At 34.8% G+C, this 26,932-nt stretch overlaps 1 protein-coding gene across 1 annotated transcript; it reads right to left on the bottom strand.

Annotated features, from left to right (window-relative positions):
- Positions 1–1,255: 1,255 nt before the first annotated feature.
- LOC135695680 (uncharacterized) lies at positions 1,256–24,668 on the bottom strand. Its single transcript, XM_089110338.1, has 12 exons — positions 24,567–24,668; positions 19,411–19,613; positions 18,004–18,420; positions 16,604–16,904; positions 15,824–16,069; positions 14,974–15,500; positions 14,392–14,475; positions 12,292–12,825; positions 5,137–5,409; positions 4,112–4,690; positions 2,429–3,406; positions 1,256–1,880 (listed from the first exon to the last, which is right to left on the bottom strand). The coding sequence occupies exons 2-12, from the start codon at positions 19,586–19,588 to the stop codon at positions 1,459–1,461; spliced, it is 4,539 nt and encodes a 1,512-aa protein (XP_088966464.1). The 5' UTR covers positions 19,589–19,613; positions 24,567–24,668; the 3' UTR covers positions 1,256–1,458.
- Positions 24,669–26,932: the final 2,264 nt, after the last annotated feature.

Below are 26,932 nucleotides of genomic sequence, written 5' to 3'. Positions count from 1 at the left end.
ACATTTCCAAAAATCACGAAGCAATCTCCCTCAGTTTGAATTTTCGTCGCTGTCTCAAAATTCACATATTTTTCAAAAATAACAAGTCTAACCCTCTCTTAACAGTGGATTAGCTCATCTATTGAGCAGTTTTCTTCTTGCGTAATTCTTTAATTACAATAGTTAACTTTGTATTATATACATAATGATAAATATGATAAAGATAAAATCGCATAAAATACTGACCTTTTTTTCTACAGCCGAACCGTTTGTGAACGCTATTAAAACTTTAAAGTGAACTATAGAGATGCCACTACTATGAAATAATAGGCCTTTAGCAAAGGGGGTGCTTTCCCCGAGATCTATTAAGAGATTTCCTCCTTACGATATTAAATACTCATATTAGCAATGTCTGTATACAGTTATTATTAAATCAATGTATTGCTGTTTAATATTACCTTTTTTGGTTGTTGTTTGGTAGAATTTATATGATTATGAAATTTATGAAAAATGAAACTTGAACTAAACTTGAATATATACCTAAAAAACATAACAAAACCAGAAATTAAAAAAGAAAGCGATAACGAAATTGATGCACGGGATATTTATTTCTATAATCTGAAAAATGACTGTAAAAATAATTTGATTTCTACTTTTGAAGTGAGGTAAGTTGGAAAGGAACATAAAACAAATCTAAAAAAATTAATTATCCATACATTCATATTTATGGTAATGTGCAAAGGAATTAATTTAATTTTGTAGTCAGGATTCCTAAATAAGCACACCTTTATCAAATTAAGACAGTTTGTTTCCTTCAGTTTCTTCCCATACCTAGGGACGGTTCCTATTGCTTAAATTTATTAAGAGAAACAGAGCAGATTTGTATTATAAGAATGCATGCTGAGATCTGTCTCCATTGTGAAATAGAGGCTATTAATTTCAATCAAAAAGATGTGAGGTGAATGGAAAGATTCTTGCCAGATGCGCTCTTTCAATTTACAACACTACTATCTTTCTGGATTGTCTTTTGAAAAATTCACGTAAAAGTGATCTTAGGTAGGGAAAGCACGGTCTAAGTAATGCTAGAGATTTTCAAGTCCACAGTTGAAAGACAAATTATAACATTGTCATTCCTTAGATTTTAAAATTCAATAACGTTGACGATTTACTTTGGGAAGCTATAAGGAACCCTAAAAAAGCCTCTTTCAACGTTAATGGATAAAGACTACTACAGGCTTGAAGGTAGACAGGTTGATTTGGAAAAAGAAGCGAAATAGACAATTAAACAACTCTTTCTAATAAAAAGAAGTTAAAACTTCAAAATCAACATAGCACTTTATTGATATAACCAAAATTTAGCTGATAATTTGTCCTCACGTCGCGAATTGAAAAAAATGGCACCAGGCCTTTACTTTGCAATCTTTCGCAACATTTAGAGCTTAAACAACTAACGGCTACTATTTCTTGAAGATTTTTAAACTAAAGCTGCAATGCCCGCGGTTTCACTTTACTTCTGTCAATGACAGAATGCTTCTTGCTTGCAGAATGATCAGGAGTTACGAGTACTTGAGAAAAGGCTTTTGCAGTAATCAAACTACCATCTTCTTCAGGGAGCATCTTTGTGGGTGTGGCAAGCAACTTCTCCACACTTCTCCTGACCTCATTGTCCATGTCTGTAGTCATGATGTAAGCTGGGTGGAGACTGTAGCCCTGGGTGTCTTCCACTTTTGTTAGATCATTTAAGGTTAATACAGCCGCACAAACGTGCTCTGGCAGCTCGCTACTGGCACTCAGGCCAAAAGTTTGCAAGAAGTTCTGCGGGTGGTAATTTGAGAATGACGTTGAAGGCTGCTGCTCTTCTGAATCATCCACAAGGTCGACTGGAGCTTCACTCCCTGCAACTGACAACAAGTAAGAACTCATTTAGAATCGCATATACTTCTCAAAGAAAACACATAATTTAAGGCAATACACTTCTTACAGAGCCAAAGCATAAGAAAACATATGTTTATAGCGCAGTCACTAGCCAGATAGGAAAGATAATGGAATGAGTAAAGAAGGATGCAACAAAGTTGACCACTTGACAAACTAGAGTGAAAGAAGGTATCAATCAAAATCGATTTTATGTGCTTTGCTATGTTTTAGAGAAGCACTGTATAACTATAGAGCGATACAGTAAAAGAGTACTGGCTAATGCAACAAAGCATTGGATAAAGTAAGGAAAAGTTCGTTAGCAAGAACTAAGTGCTTGATTATGAGTCTATTTTAGCTTATAGTACAACTAGAGGACTTGAGTTTATTCTTGAGTGGTACGAGAATCGTTCAAATGTAGTCTAAGAAAAAGCCGAAAAATGAAAATCGTATTTAAGGTAAAAAGTGATGACGTCATAGGACCATACTTCAGAGTTTTCAAATAAAATAGAAATATAGGTTGAAAAATCAATTATACCTGAATCTCCATTTATACCGCTCTGAGGCTGTTCATGGTCAGCATTCTCTGTGCTGGCATCAATCAGCGCCAAAACAGCAGAATTGATTGCCCCAGATTTGCCTGTTTGGCCGGTGGAAATAATTTGTAAGTCTTTCTGCAAGACTGGGGTAAGAATGCTGTCTGAAGATATCACCTTGCATGGACTTTTAAGGCTTTTGAGAACACTGTCATTGAAAATCGGCCGTAATTCTGACAAAATTTTGCTTGGAGTTTCAAACGCTTTATTTCCAGAACTCAAATCAGAGGGTGAAAGTGACTCGTAAAGGAAGGAACTCGTTCCTTCGATATCATCATCACCACCAGTTTTAAGCACAGTTGAATCAACCTTCATGGGTTCAATTGTTAAAGAGACTTCCATCTCAGTTCCTGCATGTTCCTGGTTACTGCAATCAGCACCTGAACTTTCCAGTGAAGTTCCTTCTGCATCACAAGTATCTGGAAACGGCTTTAAATTTTCAGATAAATTTTGAAGCTGCAACATAAAAGGCTGGTTTTCCGCTGATTGGCCAGAGCTTTTTGGTAAAATTTCTTGAACTGGTTTAGCAATACAATATAACATGGCACTTGTATTCGGCTGGCCTAAAAGACATAGCAAGTTGTTTGGAAGCGAAAAAGTTACCTGCCTTTGGTTAAAATCATTAGAGTTAACTAGGCTTCCATTGGAAGTGCCTTGCTCAGATGTGCCATCTTCGTAGGTATTTAAAGAGCTCTGTAAGGAAGCCGAGCGTTGCTTTTTTGGATATAACCTCCATTTTGCAGATTCAGGAGCAAGATGGCCTTTTTTGTGGTTTGAAAAGTTTCCTGAATCTGAAAAAGTTTTACCACATACGTCACAAGTGAATGGTCTTTCTCCTGTGTGGATCCTCTCGTGCTCTTTCAGCTTCTCTTTTCGTGCAAAGGACTTGCCACAATTCGAGCAAGTAAAGGGTTTTAATCCTATTGAAAAATGGATTCGAAAATAGTATAAATAAAAAATTACAAAAATAAATAACTGACTGAAAAGGTCTTTTTGCAATATTCTTATATGAAATAGAATCGCGATGGTTCCATTTCACTGAGTGACAGGTTGGCTCAAAATAAAGATGAGTTGAAGTGAACCTCCTGCAACCTATTCCCCTTCATTCCCAGAACCAAAGATTTGTCAGAAAATGGCTTTACATAAACGTATTTGAAATTGCAACAAGCAAAGGAGGTGCTGGTTTTTGTTTCAACGATAAAAATGGAATGAAGGTTGAAAAGAAGTAGCTGAAAGGAAACGACTGAATTATGATAGTGAATTATGATTACGATAATTATCAATTGACAAGAAAAGTGATAGGGATGTGCAAAAACCTTTTTTGCAGAAATATACTTACGTCATCTAAGTGCAGGATTATAACGAAAGAAATGTCTCGAGCATTTAAGAAAAATGAAAACAATTAAAAGCTCACTGATTGCTGAAAACCTTCCCCAACAGGTTTCTGTCGGAGTTTATAAGCATGAAAGATTGAATTTGGGTTCCTTAATGCTAATACAATACTCATCATAATTACAAAACTATTGATAAAAAATGAGCATTGAAATTCCGCAAAGCTTTGAAAAATCTGAGTACTTCATTTTTGACCTATGTTTCTTGTGAAATATTGGTTGTAAAATGCTTACCTGTATGGGTTGCCATATGTCTGTTCAAATTGCTTACACCTGGAAAAGATTTCTCGCAATACGCGCAGCTGAAGGGCCTTGCACCACTATGAAGAAGCAAGTGTTTTGTCAGGTCTCCTTTGAGATTAAAAGACTTGTCACAAGTGCCACAGATAAAGGCTCTCTCATTTTTGTGTTTACGTAAATGGTCCTGCAGATTGCTGCTCTGTTTGAAACACTTTCCGCATTCTTTGCAAATAAATGGTCGTTCGCCTGTGTGTGTGCGATCATGGACACGCAATATTTCAATGGTAGCAAAGAAACTCGAGCACTTTGAGCATTTAAAAGGCTTTGATATCCCATGTTCCAGACAATGCTCCTTGAGTTTAATTGCTGATTTTAATTCTTTGCCACAACGAAAGCATTGCCAGGGTTTCTTGCCCTTGTGGTTTGCCACATGCTTCCTGAAGCAATTCTGTTTAACATAGGTCTTTCCACAATCAGAACACTGATATGAATTTTGGGTCACTTTTAACTTGCCTGCTTGTTGTATTTCTTGATCAAGGACTTTAGTGCTTCTATCACTGGATACAGGTGCTTCTTTAAACAAATCATTTATAAAAAAAAAAACTTATCAAAAACCTGACCAAAAATTAAAGTGTGACATGACAGAAAATGAAAAGATAGATAAAATTCTTTACATTCTTTAGACATGAATAAAATACACAAAATGACAAAATAGATATAAAAGGTAACAAATTTGGCCCTTATCTAGCTCTTAGTACATTGTATTCTGAAAAGATAGTTAAATAATTACCTCATCTCTCACTCTACTGACAATTAGTAAGAAACGAAACCTCACTATCTACATGATCACTAAGCAAAACCATAAAGCTTTAAGAACATATAAAATGTAAATCAAAATAATAATTTAGAGTGTTTTAAGAAATGTCATAAAACAAAACAAAATACAGCACTAAATTTGCCAATGAAAAGAACTAAAAAATTATACAGATCTCAGAATAAAGATTTCAAATTAAACTTACCAAATGGCTGCTGCTCAACAGGACTTTCTGCCTCTTTCTCATCTTTGCGCATCTTTTTTGGATGGTCACATCTATGCCTATTCAAGGCTCGTAATGTTTTGAAAGACAATTTGCACCCACCACAAATGTATGTCTCCTTCTGATAAACTGGAGCCTCTGGAGTTTGTGGACTTCTATTCATGGCAATGTAAAGCATGTTATCAGCAGTGGCATTCACCAGTGCATCCATATTCTGGCTATCCACATCTATACTGCTATCATCACTCATAGTCACTGAAATAGCAATAAAAGTCTATCTAGGCACAAAAGTAAGAAAACAGGGCATAAAGGATACTTAAAAGCTTCCATTATTCATATTGCAGTGATTAATTAATAAGAAGCATCAGACTGTAGATTCTTAACAAGGGGTGCATGGGTGGCAAGCATCTCATCTCCTTCAGCTCTAAATACCCTTTTAAGATAAATTGCCCTCGAAGTTTGCCTTCTTATTGTGGTGCCTTTTTGACATAGCTTCCTGGTTTATTGATGATGATTCTACGCAAAACATATATAAACATATTGAGGGTTTAGTTAATATCCAGGATGCACAAATCTAGCAGATAGACTATATGCAAGCAAACTGGAGCTTCATTGTTGTAATTAGTAGATATATAAATTGGAAAAGCAGACCCATCTCATACATTAGGCTTTTTTCAACTCAGGAAAACTGAAAGATTGCAACTTGATTAAACTTTACTCTCCATGTATTTTGAAAGTCAAAAGTTTTGTTAACTTTTATTGGTAAAGAGACCAAACATTGGAAGCATACAAAGAGAATGATTGATAATTGCTCTGAAAAAACAAACAGAATGATCGATCATTTTTACATTGGAAGCATGCTCTGACTCTTGGTTCCTTGATTCTTCAAATTTTGTGACACCAAACTTTGATATACTACTACCTGCAAAAATCATGGAATGAGTTTTTTTATTGCAGCCAAGTGTTCAATTATGAGGTCACTATCTATTGCCTCCTTTAGCAGAGTGATAGCAGAGGATCAGTAACACAAATCGGTATCATCAGCATACATGGACACAACAGAGTCTTTTATGGCAATTTTAATACATTTAAAAGAATGATGGTTGATGTTTGCTTGATTTCTTTACGTTGCTTCAGTTGAGTATGCTGCCGTTTTTAGACCTAGTTTAACATGCAGAAAACACAGAACCAGCAAAATATGAGGTTATGTGACTTTTGAATCTTGATGAATTAACTGACATTACCAGCCACACAAAATCAGCCGATGCTACAAATGTGTGATTGATAACATTACTGTGGATACAAAGACAATGGAAATAGTATAGATCAAAGTGATAAAATTGAGGAAATGGTTACGTTGAAGAATGGTCAAAACATATTTACTAGATACTAAATACTAACAGTTCTAGATGAACCTGCTTAATTATTTCTTGATAAAAAGAGAGTGCTATTGACCTTAAATGTGAAAAATTTCTTTGGATGATTACCAAATACATCTTTGAATTCAGGTACTGTCAAAGCAGTGTGCTTTGTGGGCTTTAGCCCCACCAATAACTTCAAAAATTTACTTTAAAACCATGCAAAAAATTTGCATGGCCCTTGGTTTTTAGCATGTTCAGCCCCCCCTCCCTAAAGTTTTTAGCCTCCTCAAACATTTAAGTCCAACATTTTGTTTAGAGCTTCGGGTTAATGTACTTCACACTTGTCTTGAAATTTCTTACTATCCTAATAAATTTGAATAGCAAAAGTACTTTTACTAGAGGCGGCACACGGTGATATCAAATTGCTATTACCTCAAATACATGAACACAGCAATAATCATCTTAAATTCAAATTTATCTGAATTGACTTTTTACTAACTTTAACACTGGGTTAGGACATCCATCATTTTAAGCCAAAGGCACTGCCCATGAGTTAATTTGCCTACATTTGCAAATGTAAAAGGAAGAAAACCATTGAAACATCCTGTCTTATGCATCTATACAAGCAGATGCGGTACAATTGTCAATTTATTTTGTTTCATATCAAGCTACTTTGTTCTCCTCAAGATGAGCACCTATCTGACCTCATGCTATTAAATCTGAAATTTTAATAGCAAAGCAACAGGATTTGCATTTCTAACAATAGCCTATTGTGCCGCAAACAAAGGAAGTTATGATGCAATGTACTATTGTTTTCTTTCATTTGCTATAAAGAGGGCCCAAGTAATAGCATGGCCATTCTGTGGTTGAAGAATGAGGCTCCTCTCATGCCCTGGTATATTGGCTTTTGATGAAGATAAAAGGTCTGCTGCTGCAACTTTAGTTTGATTGAATGAGGCAGTTGCAACTAGAACTGTGGTTGGAAATCTTGGTGTTCCTTTTCATCTTTCTTACATTACACAAGAAATGGCTTTGAAAAAATTGCTTTTAAAGCAATAGCAATAATAGTACTGTCTGCCACCCCTGACTTTTACCAAGGACTGCCATCTCTGACTGAAATACCAATGACTGAAAAACGAGACACATGAAAAAAAGTAATGGCTGGGAAGATCAGAAGAAATAGAAAGAAAGTATGAGTAGTGTGCAAATGGTTTTGATTATTTAAACAGATGTTATATTAATCCTGTCTTAGTGTAATGGTAATTGATCCTTTTCCATGAAATGAAATGGCAAACGTGAACAGACGATAAGAAATAAAGCTGCGAGGTAACATCGATATTTACAATATTTATAAATCAACAAGTAACTGAAATAGCGGCCATAACAAAAATCTATCGAGTTCTACAATATTGGAAATTCTCAATCCACGACAACTCAGCTTAAGCTAAAATCCAACTACCAAAATCGAACTCCTAAAACTTCCTTTCTAGTTCCTCAACCCTCAAGGTATAAAAGGTGCAAAACAACAACAACAAAACTAAAACAATACATAAAATAATAAACAAAACAATACAGACATTGGTTGAATATGTTCAGATAAAGCATGAACAAAACTAATGGAATTTGAAACAATGATTACAAAAAGCAATGGTAATCTATGTTTAATTTCATTTTATTGGTGGCCAGGAAAGTGAGAGTAGAAGCCTAAAAAGGGTTAACAACTTAACTTCATAACGTCTACATATCTTCCAAATATTGGCTTTTAATGGCAAGTTTCAAGTAAATACCAGGCTGGCCAGCTGTTCAGAAACACTCTGTCCTGTTTCAAAATATCATTTAAGAAACTTTTCTACCAGGATGCTTTTGAAATATGAAATCATATATCAATCAAATCAACTAATCCAGAAATTGACTCTATTGAAATGATAAAATTGAAATAATCATAGAACTGCTATTTCTTAGAACAGAAAGATCTTCTTGAAAAAACATTAACAGGGTCTTTTGGTCAACAGAAACAGTTTGCATAAGGCCTGACATTGCCAACACAGGGCAAAATATCAGCCTGCCATTGACATGGCAGATGCTAATTTGAAATACACAAAACATTTACAGTATTCTGTTGTGGGAAAATTCTGTTTATAGACCATTTATTAGATAAAAAGAGGGTTGCTTGCAAGTAAAGGGTCAAATATGCGACTCAAATAACTGGAAATTCAATGAGATATGATAATACTTTACAGACTGGGCACAGGGACCCCATTTTCTCTTTGGTAGGAAGGGCAAGGGGACCAGACCAACATGCCCTTTATCAGACTCGTATATTCTAACTGTAATGCTTTATTCAAAACGACTTTTCCAAAACGTGAAAACATTTCTAACACTGGGAGTTAGCCCATTTTCAAGATGTACATGCACAGGATATATGGTCCGGCCCGACCCATTTATTTGACCCGCTTGGCCATAGTTCGTTCCAGCTTCCCTGACTGGGCTGACTAGTTCTATTCAAAAAAATCGATATAAAAATAAATTAAACAACGATTGTTGGCTGAGAAAATGCAATCAAATTAGATTATCAAGATAAATCTATGATATCTGCTAGAGCCACAGTCAATATCCAGCGCCAGAAGACATAGGCCCAATTTGTAAGTTGTAATCCCTGTCATATTGAGCATGCGACAGGGAAGCATAACAAAAATTTTTATCATACACTCACCAGCGAAGCGTTGCCCTCGTCGAGTGTCGATGCCAAAAATATATCAAAATATCGCGAATATATCAATAATAATTCACTTTAAAACACCCTCCTTGAAAACGTTGTTCAGCTTTTAGAAAAGAAACGAAACAGTAGTACCCAGCTTTCCAATAACCAGTAGTGCACCCCAACGGCCGGGTGAAACGATTTGAAAGCGTAGGGGCCAAAATTTCAAGGCTGGATCTGGATGGGTTTAGTAAAGGATGCAGGGCCATAAATCTGTCATGTCTATTGGGGGCGGGGTCATCAGAGCGAATGAATATAAAGTGTGCAGTGGGTCATGGCACAACCAAGAAATTTATGGTATGTGTTATGGAGACAGTTTGATAGGGCAAACGACTTAAAAAACAAAAAAATAAGATTTTAGATGTAGTCGGGTTTTTCAGCTCTATAGAAGGTATTAACAGAGACAACAGACGTTGCAAAAAACCTCCTCCTTTAGCAATAAACAATTGGTACCTCCTCAAGCATTCAGCAAACATTTACTTGAGGAGGTCTTTATTTTTTGAAGTTAGTGCCAATAAAAAAATCTTGAAATCATTAACTCTTTGTTTTGTTCACCTTGGGGAGAAGGTCATATGTAAGAAGGTCTTACTCCGTGTCCTTTAAAGTTATGAAGCGAAAGAAACTAAAGCTTAGAACTTTATTTGGCAAAGTAACATACCTAATGGTACGTAACACCGTCTTTTGTTGGCTTCGTGTTTTCTGGAATTACGGGAAACTCATAAAATGGAATAAAAATGCAAAAACATATTCTCATGTTAAAAAATTTGTACCTACTACATTTCTACTTTTTTCTAAAAAAGCCTATTCTGCTCTACAAAAATGAAAGGAGGCCATGCCCCCCGCTACATCGGTTTTTCAGGTCCTGTCATTTACATGTCTACTGTCTTCGTCAATCTCAATTTAAGAAGTCATTTGTCGTATGTCAAAAATTTACGAGTACATCTGTCTCAAGAAAGTTGTCATCAATTTTTATATTTAGGTTAGAGATAATTTGTTATCTTTATACGATAGGATAAAGGAGAGATTAGATCTACAGATGTATTTAGAGATTCAAATAAATTTAGACAAAATGTCATCTACAAAACAACTTGCTAAATTGCCGAATGTTGTTTATAAAGTAAAAAGAGTAGAGGTCCTAGCGCACATCATTGAGGAACTTCTTACTAAATTGCGAGATTATCAGCAAGCTTGCCGTTTATTGAAGCTGATTGATTTCTGTTATTGAGGTGAGATTTAAGCCAATAAGTGCATCACCATTAATGTTCAAGTTTATTCAGTAGGATTTTATGCATGTGTTGATATGCTACAGACACTTTCAAGAAAAAATACAACAGGAAGGAGCCATTTTTGCCAGATTTATCAGTTTTATTTGGAGATCTAAAAGTGTCAGTGAGAGTGATTTATTCTTTTGAAAGCCAGGAAGGAAGCTCAAGCGCTGTCATGTTCGTGTCATATTCCGAAGAATCTTCGAAGCCTGTACCAAATAGCAGGCATAATAACTGGGGGACCTGAAATGAGATGAAAATTGCCAGTACCAACATATTAAATATTATATCCATGCAACAGAAGGTCTTATGATATACATTTTAATCTCTTCTCTACAGGAGGAAATATGCAACTTCTTAGATTGTATCATTAAACAACAAGGCAGAAGGTGGGGTTATAAAATATCGTTTAAAGTTATGAATGTCCTTTGAACTGTCTATCAAATTATAAAATAAAAAGATGCAGTCGAAAGACCATGGAAAATTTACAGGTTGACACATTTCATCTACATTCATTATTTGTAAACAAAACTTTTCACTTGAATCGCAGCACTGTAATGCTTTGCAACTAAAGGAAAACTTTAAGAGAATTGATTTGGAGTCGAAGACAATACAACTGATTTGGAGTCGAAGAAAATACAGAAGATTTATTCGAAAATATAATATAAAAAATTGGTTATATTTCAATGGTTTAAGATCATTATTTCAATGTTTGTAAAACACAATACCGGATTTTGATATTCACTTCTAATTCAAATCACGAAAAAAAGTTTCTAGGAATTTTTTGCTACCAACGGCGGCCCCACGGGGAATGGGGGACATGTCCTTAGCAGGAACGATTTTGAATTTTGTCTAATTTCGATGAGAAAATGCTTAGGGATGGGTAATATTTTGGCAAAGTACTTTTTGTGACAGGGTTTTATGATTTTGAAACTACACTTATGTAACCAAATGTTAGTCATGGGAGTTTGCAGTTGGTAAAGTTAGCTCTCCTTGCTGAAAAATGGCATTTTCTGACAATATCATTGCCTAGATTATCGAGTTCCCCCCTCTGGCCCCGCTCTTTAAAGACTGGCGCCACCTTTGCTATAACGTTATGCAAAAGAAAGCCTTGGCTCAACATGGAAAAAGAATCTTTATAAAACAAGGCTGAAGCGAGAATACTTAACGAAATATTATACAAAAACTATATATTGCTAGGGACAATCAAGAGAAATGGAAATTTGATTCACCTAACTTCAATTTTTTAAGAATAAAATGTATTCCTATTTACTAAGTTGAAAAAGGGAGATATAATTTGAATGCAGTAGTAGAAGATGTCCGCATTGTATATTTCCATTTCCAAAACATACAAAAAGGACAACCCCATCTACTAATAAAATACAGAACACGACAACGTGTTAAGGAATCATCAAATTCTTTGCGAAAAATCCATGAATAAGACAATGCTGTGCTGCCTTTTTCAAGCTGAATGGTATCAAAGTTTTCAGTCATAAATAGGGAACATGCATACAGTTATTAAACAACACGATGAGACGAAGAAGACTGCAAATTTAATGGCTTGACAGCATAAAAGAATGACAGGACATAATATAAAAGGATGACAGTACATTAGTATGCATACTAAATGAGTGAGTCTCGAGAGGGAATTCAAGAATATGCAACCTTGATTACTACATAACCACTATACTAAACAAGTTTCTTATCAATTGGTCATTTTCTTGAGCAATGAATAAGTATGACCAGCAAATCTAGTTTGAATTTTCTCTGACTTGAGAACGGTTTTGGACTGGTCCACTAGCACCTCTCGTTTGTACACCATTGATGATCGTTTGCAATGACCTTACATCATCTGCAGAAAGGTTAAATATGCTCCCTGGAACAGCAACGCCTGCCTGCGCATTAATCAAACTACGGATGTCTATCTGATCATAATTAGCGGCAAGAACATGACGAAGCCATTCCTGTCCAGCTGACTGAAGGTCCTCGAGTGTGGTGGAAATTGTGGCAAATTCCTTAAGTGTATTATCCTTCCCAGTGATGGCCTCAGAATTAGCCTTATGGCTTATCAAATTTGCAAGTGCCGGGTTCATGTCAGTTACTAAGGCTGATGTTGTTGGTTGACTGTGTGGGATTACTACGGAGTTAATGTTCTCCGGTCTGCTGCTAGCATTGCGCTTGCGTTTACGGGGAATGTAACCAGCCAAATGGATTTTCTTATGGTTGCTAAAATTGCTAGAATCTTTGAATGCTTTTCCGCAAGTGGTGCAGACCAAAGGGCGTTCTCCTGGAATGCAAATTGATTGAATGTCATTACGACTTGAATTAATAAAAAGGTTTTTTTCGTTAAAATAAGAAGGTTGTTTTTTACAATTCTGAAATCGATTCTCTAACCTCTTTTGTCTTTTAAAGGGAAAAAAAATTTCTAGGAAAAGGGATTTTTAATTCGCATTGCAAATGCGCCAATATCTTTTAATAATTGAATGTTTTCTTTGCAAATTATCGTAATTCTACTGTCACTCTCATTTACATAACATTACATTACATTACATTACATTACATTACATTACATTACGTTATTGTTTTTTTTTCATGTTATGTTTTATGTTATGTTATGTTATGTTATGTTATGTTATGTTATGTTATGTTATGTTATGTTATGTTATGTTATGTTATGTTATGTTATGTTATGTTTGTGATGTTATGTTATGTTATGTTATGTTGTGTTATGTTATGTTTGTTATGTTATGTTATGTTTGTTATGTTATGTTATGTTATGTTATGTTATGTTATGTTATGTTATGTTATGCTATGTTATGTTTGTTATGTTATGTTATGTTATGTTTGTGATGTTATGTTATGTTATGTTGTGTTATGTTATGTTTGTTATGTTATGTTATGTTTGTTATGTTATGTTATGTTATGTTATGTTATGTTATGTTATGTAATGTTATGTTTGTTATGTTATGTTATGTTATGTTTGTTATGTTATGTTATGTTATGTTTGTTATGTTATGTTTGTTATGTTATGTTATGTTATGTTATGTTATGTTATGTTATGTTATGTTATGTTTGTTATGTTATGTTATGTTATGTTATGTTGTGTTATGTTGTGTTATGTTATGTTTGTTATGTTATGTTATGTTATGTTATGTTATGTTATGCTATGTTATGTTTGTTATGTTATGTTATGTTTGTGATGTTATGTTATGTTATGTTATGTTGTGTTATGTTATGTTTGTTATGTTATGTTATGTTTGTTATGTTATGTTATGTTTGTTATGTTATGTTATGTTATGTTATGTTATGTTATGTTATGTTATGTTATGTTTTGTTTGTTATGTTATGTTATGTTTGTTATGTTATGTTATGTTATGTTGTGTTATGTTGTGTTATGTTATGTTTGTTATGTTATGTTATGTTATGTTATGTTATGTTATGTTATGTTATGTAATGTTATGTAATGTTATGTTATGTTATGTTATGTTGTGTTATGTTATGTTATGTTATGTTTGTTATGTTATGTTATGTTATGTTATGTTATGTTATGTTATGTTATGTTATGTTATGTTATGTAATGTTATGTTATGTTTGTTATGTTATGTTATGTTATGTTATGTTATGTTATGTTATGTTATGTTATGTCACATATGTTAGGTTACGTTATGTTTGTTAAGTTATGTTATTTATGTTATGCTATGTGTTATGTTCTTTGTTATGTCTTATGTTCTTTGTTATGTGTTATGTTCTTTGTTCTTTGTAATGTTCTTTGTTCCTTGTAATGTCCTTTGTTATGTTATTTCATGATATGTCAGGTCATGTTATTTGAGTTATGTTACATATCAGATATTACCTGTGTGTGTTCTACGATGCTCGTGCATCTTTTCCTTTCGGCTGAAGGCCTTTTCGCATAAATCACACTTGAATGGCTTCTCCCCTAATGGAAAAAAGCAAATGAAGATTACAAGGTAATGTTTATTAGTGATAATAGGTAACTTAGCAATAATGAGCAATTTCAATTCATAGAAACCAGACGAAAAATACTAAATTTCCATTTTCGTTATGATATCAGAAAATCACATCATGAACAGATATACAAGCAGGAAAAATAACGGTGTATTTTTTAGAAAGCATAAATGTTTCAAATGTTACACATCAGGGAAGCACGGTAAAACAAGCCACGTTTGCAGTGTCTATTAGTTCTTCTCTATGAAAAATGCATAAAAAGAGGGAGGTCCGCTAGAAGGCAGAATGTCGAGTGCAGAAATTCTTATTAGACTGAGGATGAATTGTTGTTTGGAATGTTATTTTTTGGAACTCCACATATCAGATTTTGAAGCTACCTTAACAACATGATTAAAGTACTTTCGACCCACTAAATCATCTACTTCTTGCAAAGTTTTCGGAATGTGTAAAAATAAGCTGTGAAACATACCCGTGTGGGACCTCATGTGTCGCCTAAGGGAGGCAGACCTATTGAAGCCTGTGTTGCAGACAGGACAACAGTGAGGCTTCTCTGCCATGTGCGTCACCATGTGTTTCTTCAGATCACCCTTAGCATTGAAGCCGGCTCCGCAGTCAGGGCACCGGTGCTCCCTTTGATTTTTATGCGCAGTCATATGATCCTTAAGCCCAGCAGCAACTAAGTATCGCTTTCCACACAATTCACACTCGTATGGCCTAGCTCCGGAATGAAGCCCTTTATGCGTCGCCAATATTGTGAATGAGGAAAGACACTTGTCACATTGATCGCATTTGAACGGCTTTTTATTATCATGCACTTTTAGGCAATGGTCCTGGTACTTCCAGTGACTAGAAAACTCTCTACTGCAATCAGGACAAACCCATTTATCTTGATCACCATGAGAATATCGGTGACTTCGGAGCAATTCTTTGGAAATAAAGGTCTCCAGGCAAACTATGCATTGGTTTCTTGCATTTCTTTTCTTTCGTGCATTTGCTCTTTAAAAATTATAAGAAAGATCTTAGGCCAAATGATTATCGCGTTCATATCTATGTAATTATTGCCCAGTGCAAATCATTCCAGAGATAATTCTGTCTTACGTATAGCAAATAGTAAAAATGACAGAGATATAGACTTTTATTCTAACTGTGGATAAGTTAGCCTAGAGAAACCTTTCTTGGATGGCTGATAAAAGTTTTTTGAGTACTCTGGCTCTAATTTTTAACTGATGAACGTGCAAAAGTGGAAAAGTTTTTTCCCTGAAATTAAACTATGTATAAAAAATGGTCAATATTCACAAACTTGTTGTCCAAAAACATACTTTGCCTGTGCTTTTTGTTCTGAAAAACTGTCCGAATGTTGGTCTCCTATTCCCTCTGGATGGTCTTCTTGCGAGCTAGGAACATGGCTTTGACATTCAAGGGAGACAGCTATCCCCACAACGGAAGACGCATCTACGATTTCCTTCTTCAACGTCTCTTGGTAGTTTTTTTCTTGTTCCATTCCAAACTGAATGTCTCTTTTGAGGCCTTCGCTATTTTGAATGGGGGTACCAGATCCTCTTGGTCTAAAAAGCAAAATTTAATTTTCTTATAGGGAAATTAACATTTTTTAATTTTTTCAATTCAAGTCTTAGATTTAAGTCTTGTACAGAGCTAGGAACTTATATTTGATAGATTTTGGCGCTTCATAAAGATCATAATTATTAATTGTTATTACTATTGAATTAGAAAAGGTTATTTTACCAAAATACGATTAGATAGCAATTGACACAAATAAAGCTTGCTTTACAGGGTCTTAATATGAAGAAAAGATCTCGCTAGAATGCCTTAACTGTTTTGATTGAAGGTTCATAAGCTTGCAGAGCTGGTTACCCGATAAGAGTATTCGTGAAAAGAGCGACCAGTCATTAAGAGCAACGATTTTCGATTGGCCGTCATATAACTTTTAAAAATGACCTGGACAATAAATCTAAATTCTGATAAGACTTTGGTCTAATCTGAAGCCTCAATTTGGTCTATTCAAGCAGATCATTTCCAATTAATTACTGACCATAACGTAGGCCAGTCAATTTTATCTACAATGTAACAGAGCAAGTTACCTGATGACATCATCAGTTAACTGAATATCAGGCTGAGGCTGAGAGACTTCGCAGAGCCTTTCTTGCAACGCAGGCAGCAAAGCAGAAACAACTTGGCCTATTCGGTTGCTGGTGGCAATGTCTACGCCAGAGCTGAGATTTACAAAAGAGGGTTGGAATCCAGCATCGCCATCTTTATCCGATGCAACTACTTGGCTTCTTGAATCTGGCGGTGACTCAATAACTGTTTCCTGGGCAACACTTCTCTGAAGCCTTCCTCTTCTCCGTGTTACTCGGAAGGAGGAGCTTACATTCTCTGTTGCTGTAAATCGGAAATACTTCGATAAAAAACAATTTCAAGATTATATTGTTATAGCCACAAGCGTTGAGAATTCGTTGAAAATGGTCGATAAAGTGGATTCTTGCCTAAGCAATTAATTACACTTCGTTTTTCTTCTAAAATATTTTTTATACAATCTTTCGAAAAGTTGTAATAAGAAAACTTATGAAATTCTCAATTTGAAGTTTCAGGAGTGAACTAACATTGTTATATTCATAACTCGCATACAAAAATATAAGAAAAACTCATCAATTTCCGAAAAATGATCGGTTGATACAGCAATTTTTCAAGAGATTAATAGAACAAATTTTCTTCCAAGCCATTTTAACAGTATGGAAACGACTTATTTTAACAGATTGACTTCAAACGCACGAATTCACTCACGAGAAAACGCATCCTTGTATTTTTGAATTAATTGTGACTTCGAAAATATTCAAATCTTGTAGGCATCATAGACGCAAAAAAGAAAATTAATGAAATTCCGACTTTTTGAAGGAATAAAAAGACATATCAAACAACTAGACATACTACACTACAAAAATCCTTATATTGCGCATAGCAGATTAGCTTTTTTTTTGTTGCTTTGTACATCATAAAACGCTCAATTAGCCTCTGCTTGGCACAGATAGCAAAGACCTGCTTAAACGGGAGCCGTATCTTGAAAAGGCTTGTATGTACTTCAACGCAGTCGTAAGCTGAATTATGTTATAGTCCGAAGGAGGCTCGTCTGCATCCCCATTCTACCTACTGATAACAGGCACACCCACAGGGAGATTTATGCTACAATGCCTGCCAAAAGTACTTGGAACGCTAACCAATTTACGCTGCATTTGATATCTTTCATTCCTTTCATGAAAAAAAATTGCTACTTCCGCCCCCTTCCCCCTCAAACAATGTTGATGATTTAGAGAAATATCATAAAAGAAGCGCAAAAGAAAGTGCTTCCTAAAATCCTAACCCGTTTGATAGTAAACCAACATTGTTCCGTGGGGGAGAGGGGGATGATTGGTTTTGACCTTGGAAATTGATGTCAGTGTTCCAAGACTTTTGGCAGGCATTGTAGCACCTCTAGCAAACTTACCAGTTCCAGGCTGCACGGAGACGTTTTCAAGCAGGTTAGATATTAAAGGGTTTCCAGCAATCTGTCCACTTTCATTTGAGCCTGAGCACTGCTCGTTGGCAGGCGAATCGCTCTGAGAGTGAGGATCTTGTGCTGGCACTGCTAACGTACAACTGTTCTCCACGCCTTCTCGTATTATGTTCTTTCCAGCAACATGTAAGAGTGAATGCATTGCAAGCGTGAGTGCGCTATCGAACTCCACCGTACACAGTTCACACCTATACCTTGATACTTTGTTTTTGTGGCAACTTTCCAAGTGCAGAATGAAGCTTTTCAGCAATGGAAAATACGATTTGCAGTTCTCACAATTGCTCTCATCTGTATTGTTACATAAAGACTGTGGCCTTGAAACCACAGTTTCGTACAAGATGCTTTCCTCTAAAGAAGGAAGAATAACAGATATCAATGCTGAAATTCCAGGGAAACCACACAGCTAAAAAGGATGGTTTAATAAATCATTTAATTTTATAGGGTTCGTCTAGGGTAAAAGCTTCTAGGCCCGGGAGTGATGTCAGTTGATCCAGGTTTTCATCATTGTCAGTTGCTTTGCAAAAAATATACGAATAATCAAATACAGAAATACAGAATTATCAAAATTCATAATGTCTAGCAATAGTAACTCTTTTCAAAATGATCTGCAGTTACCCAGAGTGAATCTGCCCAAAAATAATGTCATGCAAACAATTGATGATTTGAAAGTGGAAATGGAAAGAAACACAGTGATATCATACCAATTTAAAGGCATTTGACATGCATCAGTACAGCGAATCAAAAAATAACTCGATCAGAGCATGCGCATTTGAAAGGATTTTGACTATTCACGTGAAACCTCTCTAGGGTTTTGCCGATTCGCAGAAAGGCGGGAACTGTTCAAATGTTTTTCTCTGTACGCAATTTGATTGGTCAATCGCTTGGGGTCAGGTGGATGTAAGCCACTTTTACCTGTGTTGAATGCCTTTAACATAATCCTTGAATAAAACACTTTTCGAGCAAAAATTTGTCATTTTTGGCAACTGTAACGTGAAGCAAAACCGTTTCTAGAATCCAAATCAGTTGCATATCAAAACTCATGGAAACATTTCTGTTTTAACCCTTTACAGACTGTTCACGCTCTCTCTGAATATTAATTCCTAAGAAACTTTTTTCATTGTTCTAGCCTCCTGAATACCTGAACAAGGACAAAGGCCTTCTGTGTCATGCACTTCTACTGCACCTAGGCTTACCTTCACCTTTTCCCAAAAACCTGATATTAATTGAAAGGCTTAGCACCATTAGCAACATCAATATCAACAAAGAGAATTCAAGCAATTGATACATTAACAAAGATGTTTGCTTGTTTGTAAAAATGAAGATGTGGGTATATCTGACCTTGGTTAGTTTTTGGCAAGCCAGCAAGTTGGCAGCTAGCTGCATATTTTTCCCCACTCAGCAACTCAGCAACAATACTATCAATGGAGTCACTAGTAGTAAATATTCTTCTGCCTCCGTCTGACATTACACTGGCCTGCCGCTCCACTGAGCGTGCTCTTGTGGTCATTGAAGACATGGTGAAATGTTTCAGACAAATATTGCTGCAATACAAAAGATTTAATATGAAATGATGAGTGTTTCCACATTGTATAAACATTTTGTTCTAAAAAATCTTAGTCGGTTAACTTTCCGTGGAAGAAATTTCGGTCATATTTTCGATACTTTGGTGTAAATAGTATATTTTCGAAACTGCGATGAGAACTTGAAAAATTTTACTAGAAGGAGAAATTTTCAGTGAGGAAAAAAATGAAACACATTCTGTGAGTTATTTCTATCTTCATCATAAAATTATCTTCAACACAATCATCAAGTTACAAAATCGAATATTTTGATGTCAGCCCAATACTAGAACTGAAGAGTAGGTACAAATGTCATAAACTTTTATTAAGAGAAGGTCCCTTTTATTTCATGTTTATAACCCATGGAGGAAAACAAATTGGAAGCATTTACAGCAAGTTTGCAATGACTTCGATTGCAAAATGCAACAGGGGATTATAAATTCTGATTGATTGTGAGTTAAATACTTAAGAATCCAAATTGAAACAACTGGAAAGAAATAATTGAGAGAAATTATGAGCAGCCAGTGGAAACATAAGTTCAGCCTGTAGAGAACTCAAATTTCTTGGATGTAGAGGGCGAAACAGAAGTAAGTGAACATGAGCTTGATATCTTATTTGTTAATGTTGAAGGAGGTAAAAAAACCAAAAATATGTTATGGATGTATAGTATGTGCAAACAATATCAGGGATTATTTTTTGTCATTTTCAAAGTCCGTCCGTGCACAATGAGATTTTTCTAGTTGCCCTGCATCACCAAAAATAAATCCTACCAAAATAGTTGGTACTTTGTGTAGTAGGACTGCTATTGAGTAAGAATGCCATTAAGTAGTATATAGTAGTTGGGACACCATACAGTAGAATTTATAGTGTTTCTACCATTAGGACCAAGCAGGGAAGTCAAGCAGCTACCAGAAGGAACATGTACAACAGAGTATCAAAGTGTGACATCATCACAAATCTACTTTTAGAATTTCTTAATTTTGACCATACAAGTGCCTGGTCCATAAGGTTGTGAAACAAGACCAAATTAAAGAGATTAGATAAGGGAAAGAGCCTGTGCTTATGTGGCCAATTCGTAACAAATTCTACTGATTGTGCGCATTTAGAGGTATTTTTCATAATGCTCTTTCAGGATATATGGTTAAAACTGAAAATTTCAAAAAAGGATTTTTGCGATGTCATGTCATCACTTTGGTAGTCTATTACAAACAGGGTGGGGAATATTTTGGCAAATACCTTTAGCAAGCAAGAAATCTGTTGTGGGAAACTTAGCCTGTCCTTTATAAAAGTAGGAGCTTAGAGAATAGGTTAGTAGGTTGGTCAGTTCACATCATCAGAATAACTAAAAAGAACTGAAATATGATGAAAATAATTAGGCTCCCATCAACTTCAAATTAGAACAATAGATGCTATATTGTGGCATTTGCGGGAAATTTGCATTTAACATCGTTCAATGGGAATACTGTTGCAGTGAAAAGACTGAGTGATTCTGTACATTTTAAAAAAGCATGAAAAAAGAACTTAGATAAAAATATACATAAAAAAGTGGTATTAGTTTTAGAAGATAGATTCATATCAGAGTATCTAGACTATTTAAGTTATGACTAAATACTAGTCACATTATCTCTGGCCACATTCATTGTCTCATTCCAGCTACAACAATGTAGCATTGCAAAATTTATAGGGGTGACCTAAACTGAGCATCAGAAAATGTTGGAAATTACCAAAGTTATAAAGCATTTACAGTCTCAAAAATCAGGGTATACATCTTCCATTGTTTTTATGATAGGTTGTCTTAATGAAAATATAGGAGCATCTATATGGCTTCATATAGATACTGATGCAGCTTTGATTGACCTTTACGAACAGATGTAGCATTTGCTATGAAAGATAGAAATTCTAAAAGGAAGAAACTGCTAGACAGGAACATAGCAAAGAAATGGAAACATCACCACTTTTAGAGGCACAACTACTACCCTAGGGTGCAAATTCCCCCTTTGTTTGTTATATTGAGAGATCCAAAGCTCTCATGAAAATTACTTTAATGTTCAATATTGAATTTTTATTATTTGAGGACAATAACTTTCATATTCAAGTATATTAAAAAGTCATATTTTAGTAACATCAACTCTTACTTATTAATATTCTTCTTATTTACTGTTTAGTAATGTTATGTCAAATTTCTTGGTGTTCTCTTAGATGAAAGCCTTTCATGGAAGTATCACTTGTCTGAACTGTCTAAAAAATTGGCCAGAACGTGTGGTATGTTTTTCAAAGTGAGACACTTCTTACCCATTCATGTTTTGGTGTGTCTTTACAACTCTTTGTTTTCACCTTTCCTCCAATATGGTATTTTAGTTTGGGGTCTTACTTATGAGACATATATCAATCCAGTGTTGTTGTTACAGAAAAGGGCCATAAGGGCAATTTCATTTGAACACTTAACTGCACCTTCTACACCCATTTGTTCATACTTGAAGATTCTAAAACTACAAGATCTTTTTCACCTGAAATTTCTTAGGTTTTTATATGAATGTGTAAGTAAAATCTCTCCTTCTTGTTTTCACTCTTTCTTTAAGTTAGTTGAGTCTGTTCATCAATATGGTACTCGGCAAGTCATCAAAAATAATATTTTCCTAACCCAAAAAAATTTCCTGCAATATGGTCCTAGGTCAGTGCGTTATTGTGGAGCTAAATACTGGAATGACACTCCTGTGGAAATAAAACAATCTCCATCTGTTAATAGTTTTCGTCAAAAAATCAAAGCTTTCCTATTTGAAACTAATTACTAAATTTTGGAAAAGTGGATATCAAAAATGTCACCATCTGCCCATCAAGTAGTTTTGTCAACATCATAATGTCAATTAAAGAAATCAATTTTATATGAGATACTTTTATAATAGGGGGTGTTCTCTCCTCAATTAGTCTAACTACTGAGAGAGCTCCTCCTGTAAGTAATTCCTTCCATACAATCTAGCTTGTGTCTATGTTTAGTATTGGTATATTGTATTAATTTCTTGTATTTCAGATGTATGCTTGTCTTGTTATTGATAAATTGTATGTAGTGGAATTTAAAAAATGAAAAACTGAACTGAAGTAATAAATTTTCTCCTAGCAGCCAGGCATATTGAAACTTCATTTTGCAACTTTACCCAAAATGATTATTCAGCTAAACAAGAAAATTCTGACAAAATGCCAGATCTAAAGATTTCTGGTCAATCTTGCCAATTTTGTCATGGAAGGCTAAAAAATCTTCTTGATATTATGTACTGGTGTGCAAAACTAACTACACCACTATTAAATGCAAAAAACATATAATAATTTCAAGGCATTTTACTTTGTTTTAAAGTTCTGTTTTCTGTTTAATTCCCTTTTAACAGATATCTAAAAGGAATGCAACTAAACATGACCATTTCAAATATACAAAAATGCCATATTGTTTAGTCTTCATACAGTTCAAAGCTTTCACAAAATACCTGAAATTCAAAAATAATTAAAGAATAATACAAGGCTCAAACTTCATCAAGAACTATTTTTTGTTTATTTGAGTTTTTTTGAAATCAAACAAAATATGAGTTTCATCATATATGTTTTGAAATAGACGTATCCTCCCTTGGAGTCATAAACACAATAATGTGACATCTTGTCTTGCTTAAAGCCTGGTTTCCATATATAACTCTTATGTGTCGCCGATGCATCAGTGACACTCTTAACCAGGGCCTCTTAGATAGGCTTTTGACAACAAACTGTGCCTAACGAGTAGGTATGGTGATTGATAATGGTTTTGATTGATTAGTGTGGGTCATGTATTCACACATCGTCGCCGACCTGTCGGCGATGCATGTTTCCATTAAAATTTTTAGTCATCGCCAGCCTAACTGACAGAAAAAAGCTTAACTAGATTCAATTTTTGCAGGGCATCTCCGAAGTGTCCATGATAACCAGGCTTAAGAAAAATTTAAGGCTAAAAATGATCTTAGGCGCAAAATTAAAAAAGAGTTAAGAATATTGGGGCTTAGCGAAAAAATTAGGTATTTTAATAAAAAAGTTTGTAGAGTTAAAAGTTCTGGTTAAAAGTTATATTATAGTTCTGGTTAGAGTATTCTGTCTTTGTGTATGTATGCAGTCAACAGCATCAAATTTTAATCACAATTGGATATTTTCAGCTTCATTGATAAAAAACCCACAATGAGGTTGAAAGCTTAATTCACATTCCCAATAAATTGAAATAAACATCATCGGGAAAGCCTGTTTTCCTTTAATCAAGAAGGTTTTATCTTAATTCTTGATTTTATGGTGGACTCTCTGTTGGGTATTGTATCGTTCAGGATGATCCTTAATCAATCTTGCAAAGTATGGTTTCCCTTTCGTTTTCTGAAATTTGGTTTGCAACAAACATCAAAAGCATACGATTGCAACAAAAGGAGTAAAAACCAAGAAACTGGAAGTTCGTCGCTGTATCAAATGAGAGAATAACAAATGGTAAAGCCCTATTTGAAGGGTCTCGGTTGGGGTTAATGGTAAAAATACATAAAACGGTGTGACCGGTCACTTTCCTACAAGTCATCTGCACAGAGATCAAAATAAGAAGCCAAGTTGAAGTTGAACTTAACTTGGACAAAAATCACAAGTCGCCTACAAAAGCTTCCGTTATAAAGTTATAAAAAAGAGGATGAAAACTGGAACGAGAGCGCCAGCAAAGATCTTGACGATAAAATGAATCCTTGCAAATTTCCACGAAAATTTCCTTTGCTCCCAGGAAGTTGTCCTTTGTTATCAAGATGGTTGCCCTATCTCGGTACAGGTAAACTTGCGAACTCGTTCAATGCCAAAGAATGGACAATCCAAACAAACAACACCAGTCAATCAAATAAAATTCGCATCTGGGAGACTCAAAAAAACAGATAGCTGAATTGAAAATAAACAGTCACGTACATTTAAATGATCACTGCTTCAAACATTACTTGTGTTCGAATCCAACATGGCCACAGGCTGCTACCGCTTTGCTGGTCTCCGTGTCACACAGGGATATATGCCTGCGCCTTCGCAGCCAACAACTCACGTCCAAAATCTATCGTATTTCGACTGTCGTTATCATTGAAAACTTAGCATTAGCAAACATTTGGCTGTGCTATAGGCAACGTCTTGAAGCAAAACCTTGAAGCAAAACAATATACTCGTATTTAAAATGAAGATTCTGCTGTGTATATGAAATCATTAAAAAAGACTGATTGGAAATTGCTCATTCGTCGAAAATATATAGCAAAAATGCATTTTTTAATAAGAAATTCGTTATAGAAAACTTGAAATGGGGAATCAGAAAAAAATAAGAAAGTTCAAAACTCAAAGTTAAAAAGCAATTGAAATTTGAAAAGGCAGGAATACGCAAAGCAAGATATGATTTGCTGGTTTGCAAAAAAATTTAGGCTGAAATATCACGAGCATTTGAAGACTTGTGACAATTATCGAAGCATAGACCATTATCTTTGTTTAAAGCTGCAAAAACCCTCTTCCGCAAGTTTCTGTTGGAAAGTTTCCTTGTATGAAAATTGAATATAGGACCACGAATTTAAAAATTACTGACATCATAGTTTTAAAACTTTTAAGAAACAAGGAGTATTGAAATCTTCTAAAGCGCTAAGAAGCTGCAGTACTCAACGTCGATCTTTTGTGCTACATAGTGGTACTTTTGGTTTTTTTATTGCTGAAATATTCATGAATTTGTTGTATAGATAAAACATATCATATTGCTGTGTTGTAGTTCGCTGTAAATTATACTCTTGTAAATTTTCTCAACTTTTGTACTTGCACTATCTTTACGAAAGCTCGTTTGTAATATTTTGATTTCATTTTTTAAAGCTGTAACTAAAAGGTCTATTTACTTGAACTTAGAAAAATATAATTTCATGAACCAAAAAAAAGCAACAGTAATTATTTAGTAAACATCAAATTTTATAATCTAATCTCAAGGCCATAAAGATCACACAAACGTCATATCAATGAAAATCTTATCTATGCAAACTTATAACAGATCAGTGGTGGCCTGGCCTTTTTCACCTGGGGGGCTAGCAGACTAACCTAATTTATTAAATAAGTAGTATTCTGTGATGTTTTTGAGAATGTTTGGCTCAAATTCAAACATTCTAAAGATAAAGCTCATGACGTCATCATAATGGTTTAGATTCTTTTGCTGCTGTTACCGTAATTTTTATAAGACAGTTTTGAAATGTTGCGATGTGGAAAGGAAAATGGCCAACAATCTACACATTTCACCAGGTAGTTTGGGCATACCTATATTTAGGCAAATGGCAATAGGATCTCCTTGAAAGATTGATGGGATTTCTATATAGTGATACCTTGAATGAAATCATCCAGCAAAAAATCACATTTATTATCTGCAATACCTGGCCCCGAATTTTAGCCAACCTGTGAAATCTGACCTCAACATGTTGAACTGGAAAAAATAGAACTTAGGAGAATATTTTTCTTCATCTGATAATTAAATTAATTGGTAGGTAGAAAACAGTTTCCCTCTGATAAACTGGAAAGGCAACTCATCGTGAGAAAAATAAAGGTAGTTATGTGTCGGAGAAGATCGGCAGTTTTCAGAGAAATTCTTTTGACTTTTGTGAAATGCCATAATGAAAACGAAAAGGGGAGATATTGACATCTTTTTTGAAACGATGAAATGTTGGAAAAAGCTTGTGATGCCAAGTTTGACATGAATATTTACAGTCTTTATATACGTATATGTATAGCTACACCAAATGTATATGTATAGCTATACGAAAATGGCTACACCAATTTTATATTAATCCTGGAGAAATAATTAAAAGCTACTGAAAATAGATTTGCAAGAAAATTAATCCGAATAAGCGAAGGCTAGAAAACAATTAATTTTTTTGAATCAATAAACAAAATGATGAGCAAGGCCAGTAGCCATATTCCCAACTTATGTAAAAATATCGTTTGTGCAGCTTTTAACCCAATGCAAGATAACATCTAAGTTAGCAATAATTTCCTCATCTTCTTCCGCAAAAACATGCCTGTAGAATTTGAAATTCTCTTGTGCTGAACGTGTCATCATTGTGGCAATTACACGGTCTACGCCACGAATTTGCAAGAGGGGTGGGCAAGACTAGCAAAAGTAAGGGGCCAAGGCTTTTTCCCCTTTTACTGGGGGCATGGACCTTCCGCCCCCAGTGGCGTGAGCCCTGAATTAAAATTTGAAATATACTGCTTCTTAGTTTAGCACTTTGTTGTGTCATTTGGAAAAGATGAGAGGAACCTTATTAAAGACA

The sequence above is a fragment of the Rhopilema esculentum genome, chromosome 2 (assembly GCF_057945365.1).
Source record: "Rhopilema esculentum isolate cy_ngs chromosome 2, ASM5794536v1, whole genome shotgun sequence".
Taxonomy (NCBI): Eukaryota; Metazoa; Cnidaria; class Scyphozoa; order Rhizostomeae; family Rhizostomatidae; genus Rhopilema; species Rhopilema esculentum.
Note: the sequence above shows the minus strand (reverse complement) of the source record. Positions and strands in the feature narration are given on the sequence as shown.

What these genes read in the sequence shown, in the direction of transcription:
- LOC135695680 (XM_089110338.1), bottom strand. Translation starts at nt 19,588, where the DNA reads ATGTCTTCAATGACCACAAGAGCACGCTCAGTGGAGCGGCAGGCCAGT. An exon ending in CTCCGTGCAGCCTGGAACTG is followed by an intron (nt 16,905 to 18,003) that starts GTAAGTTTGCTA and finishes TCCGATTTACAG; the next exon opens with CAACAGAGAATGTAAGCTCC. An exon ending in TGTTGAGCAGCAGCCATTTG is followed by an intron (nt 4,691 to 5,136) that starts GTAAGTTTAATT and finishes ATTTGTTTAAAG; the next exon opens with AAGCACCTGTATCCAGTGAT.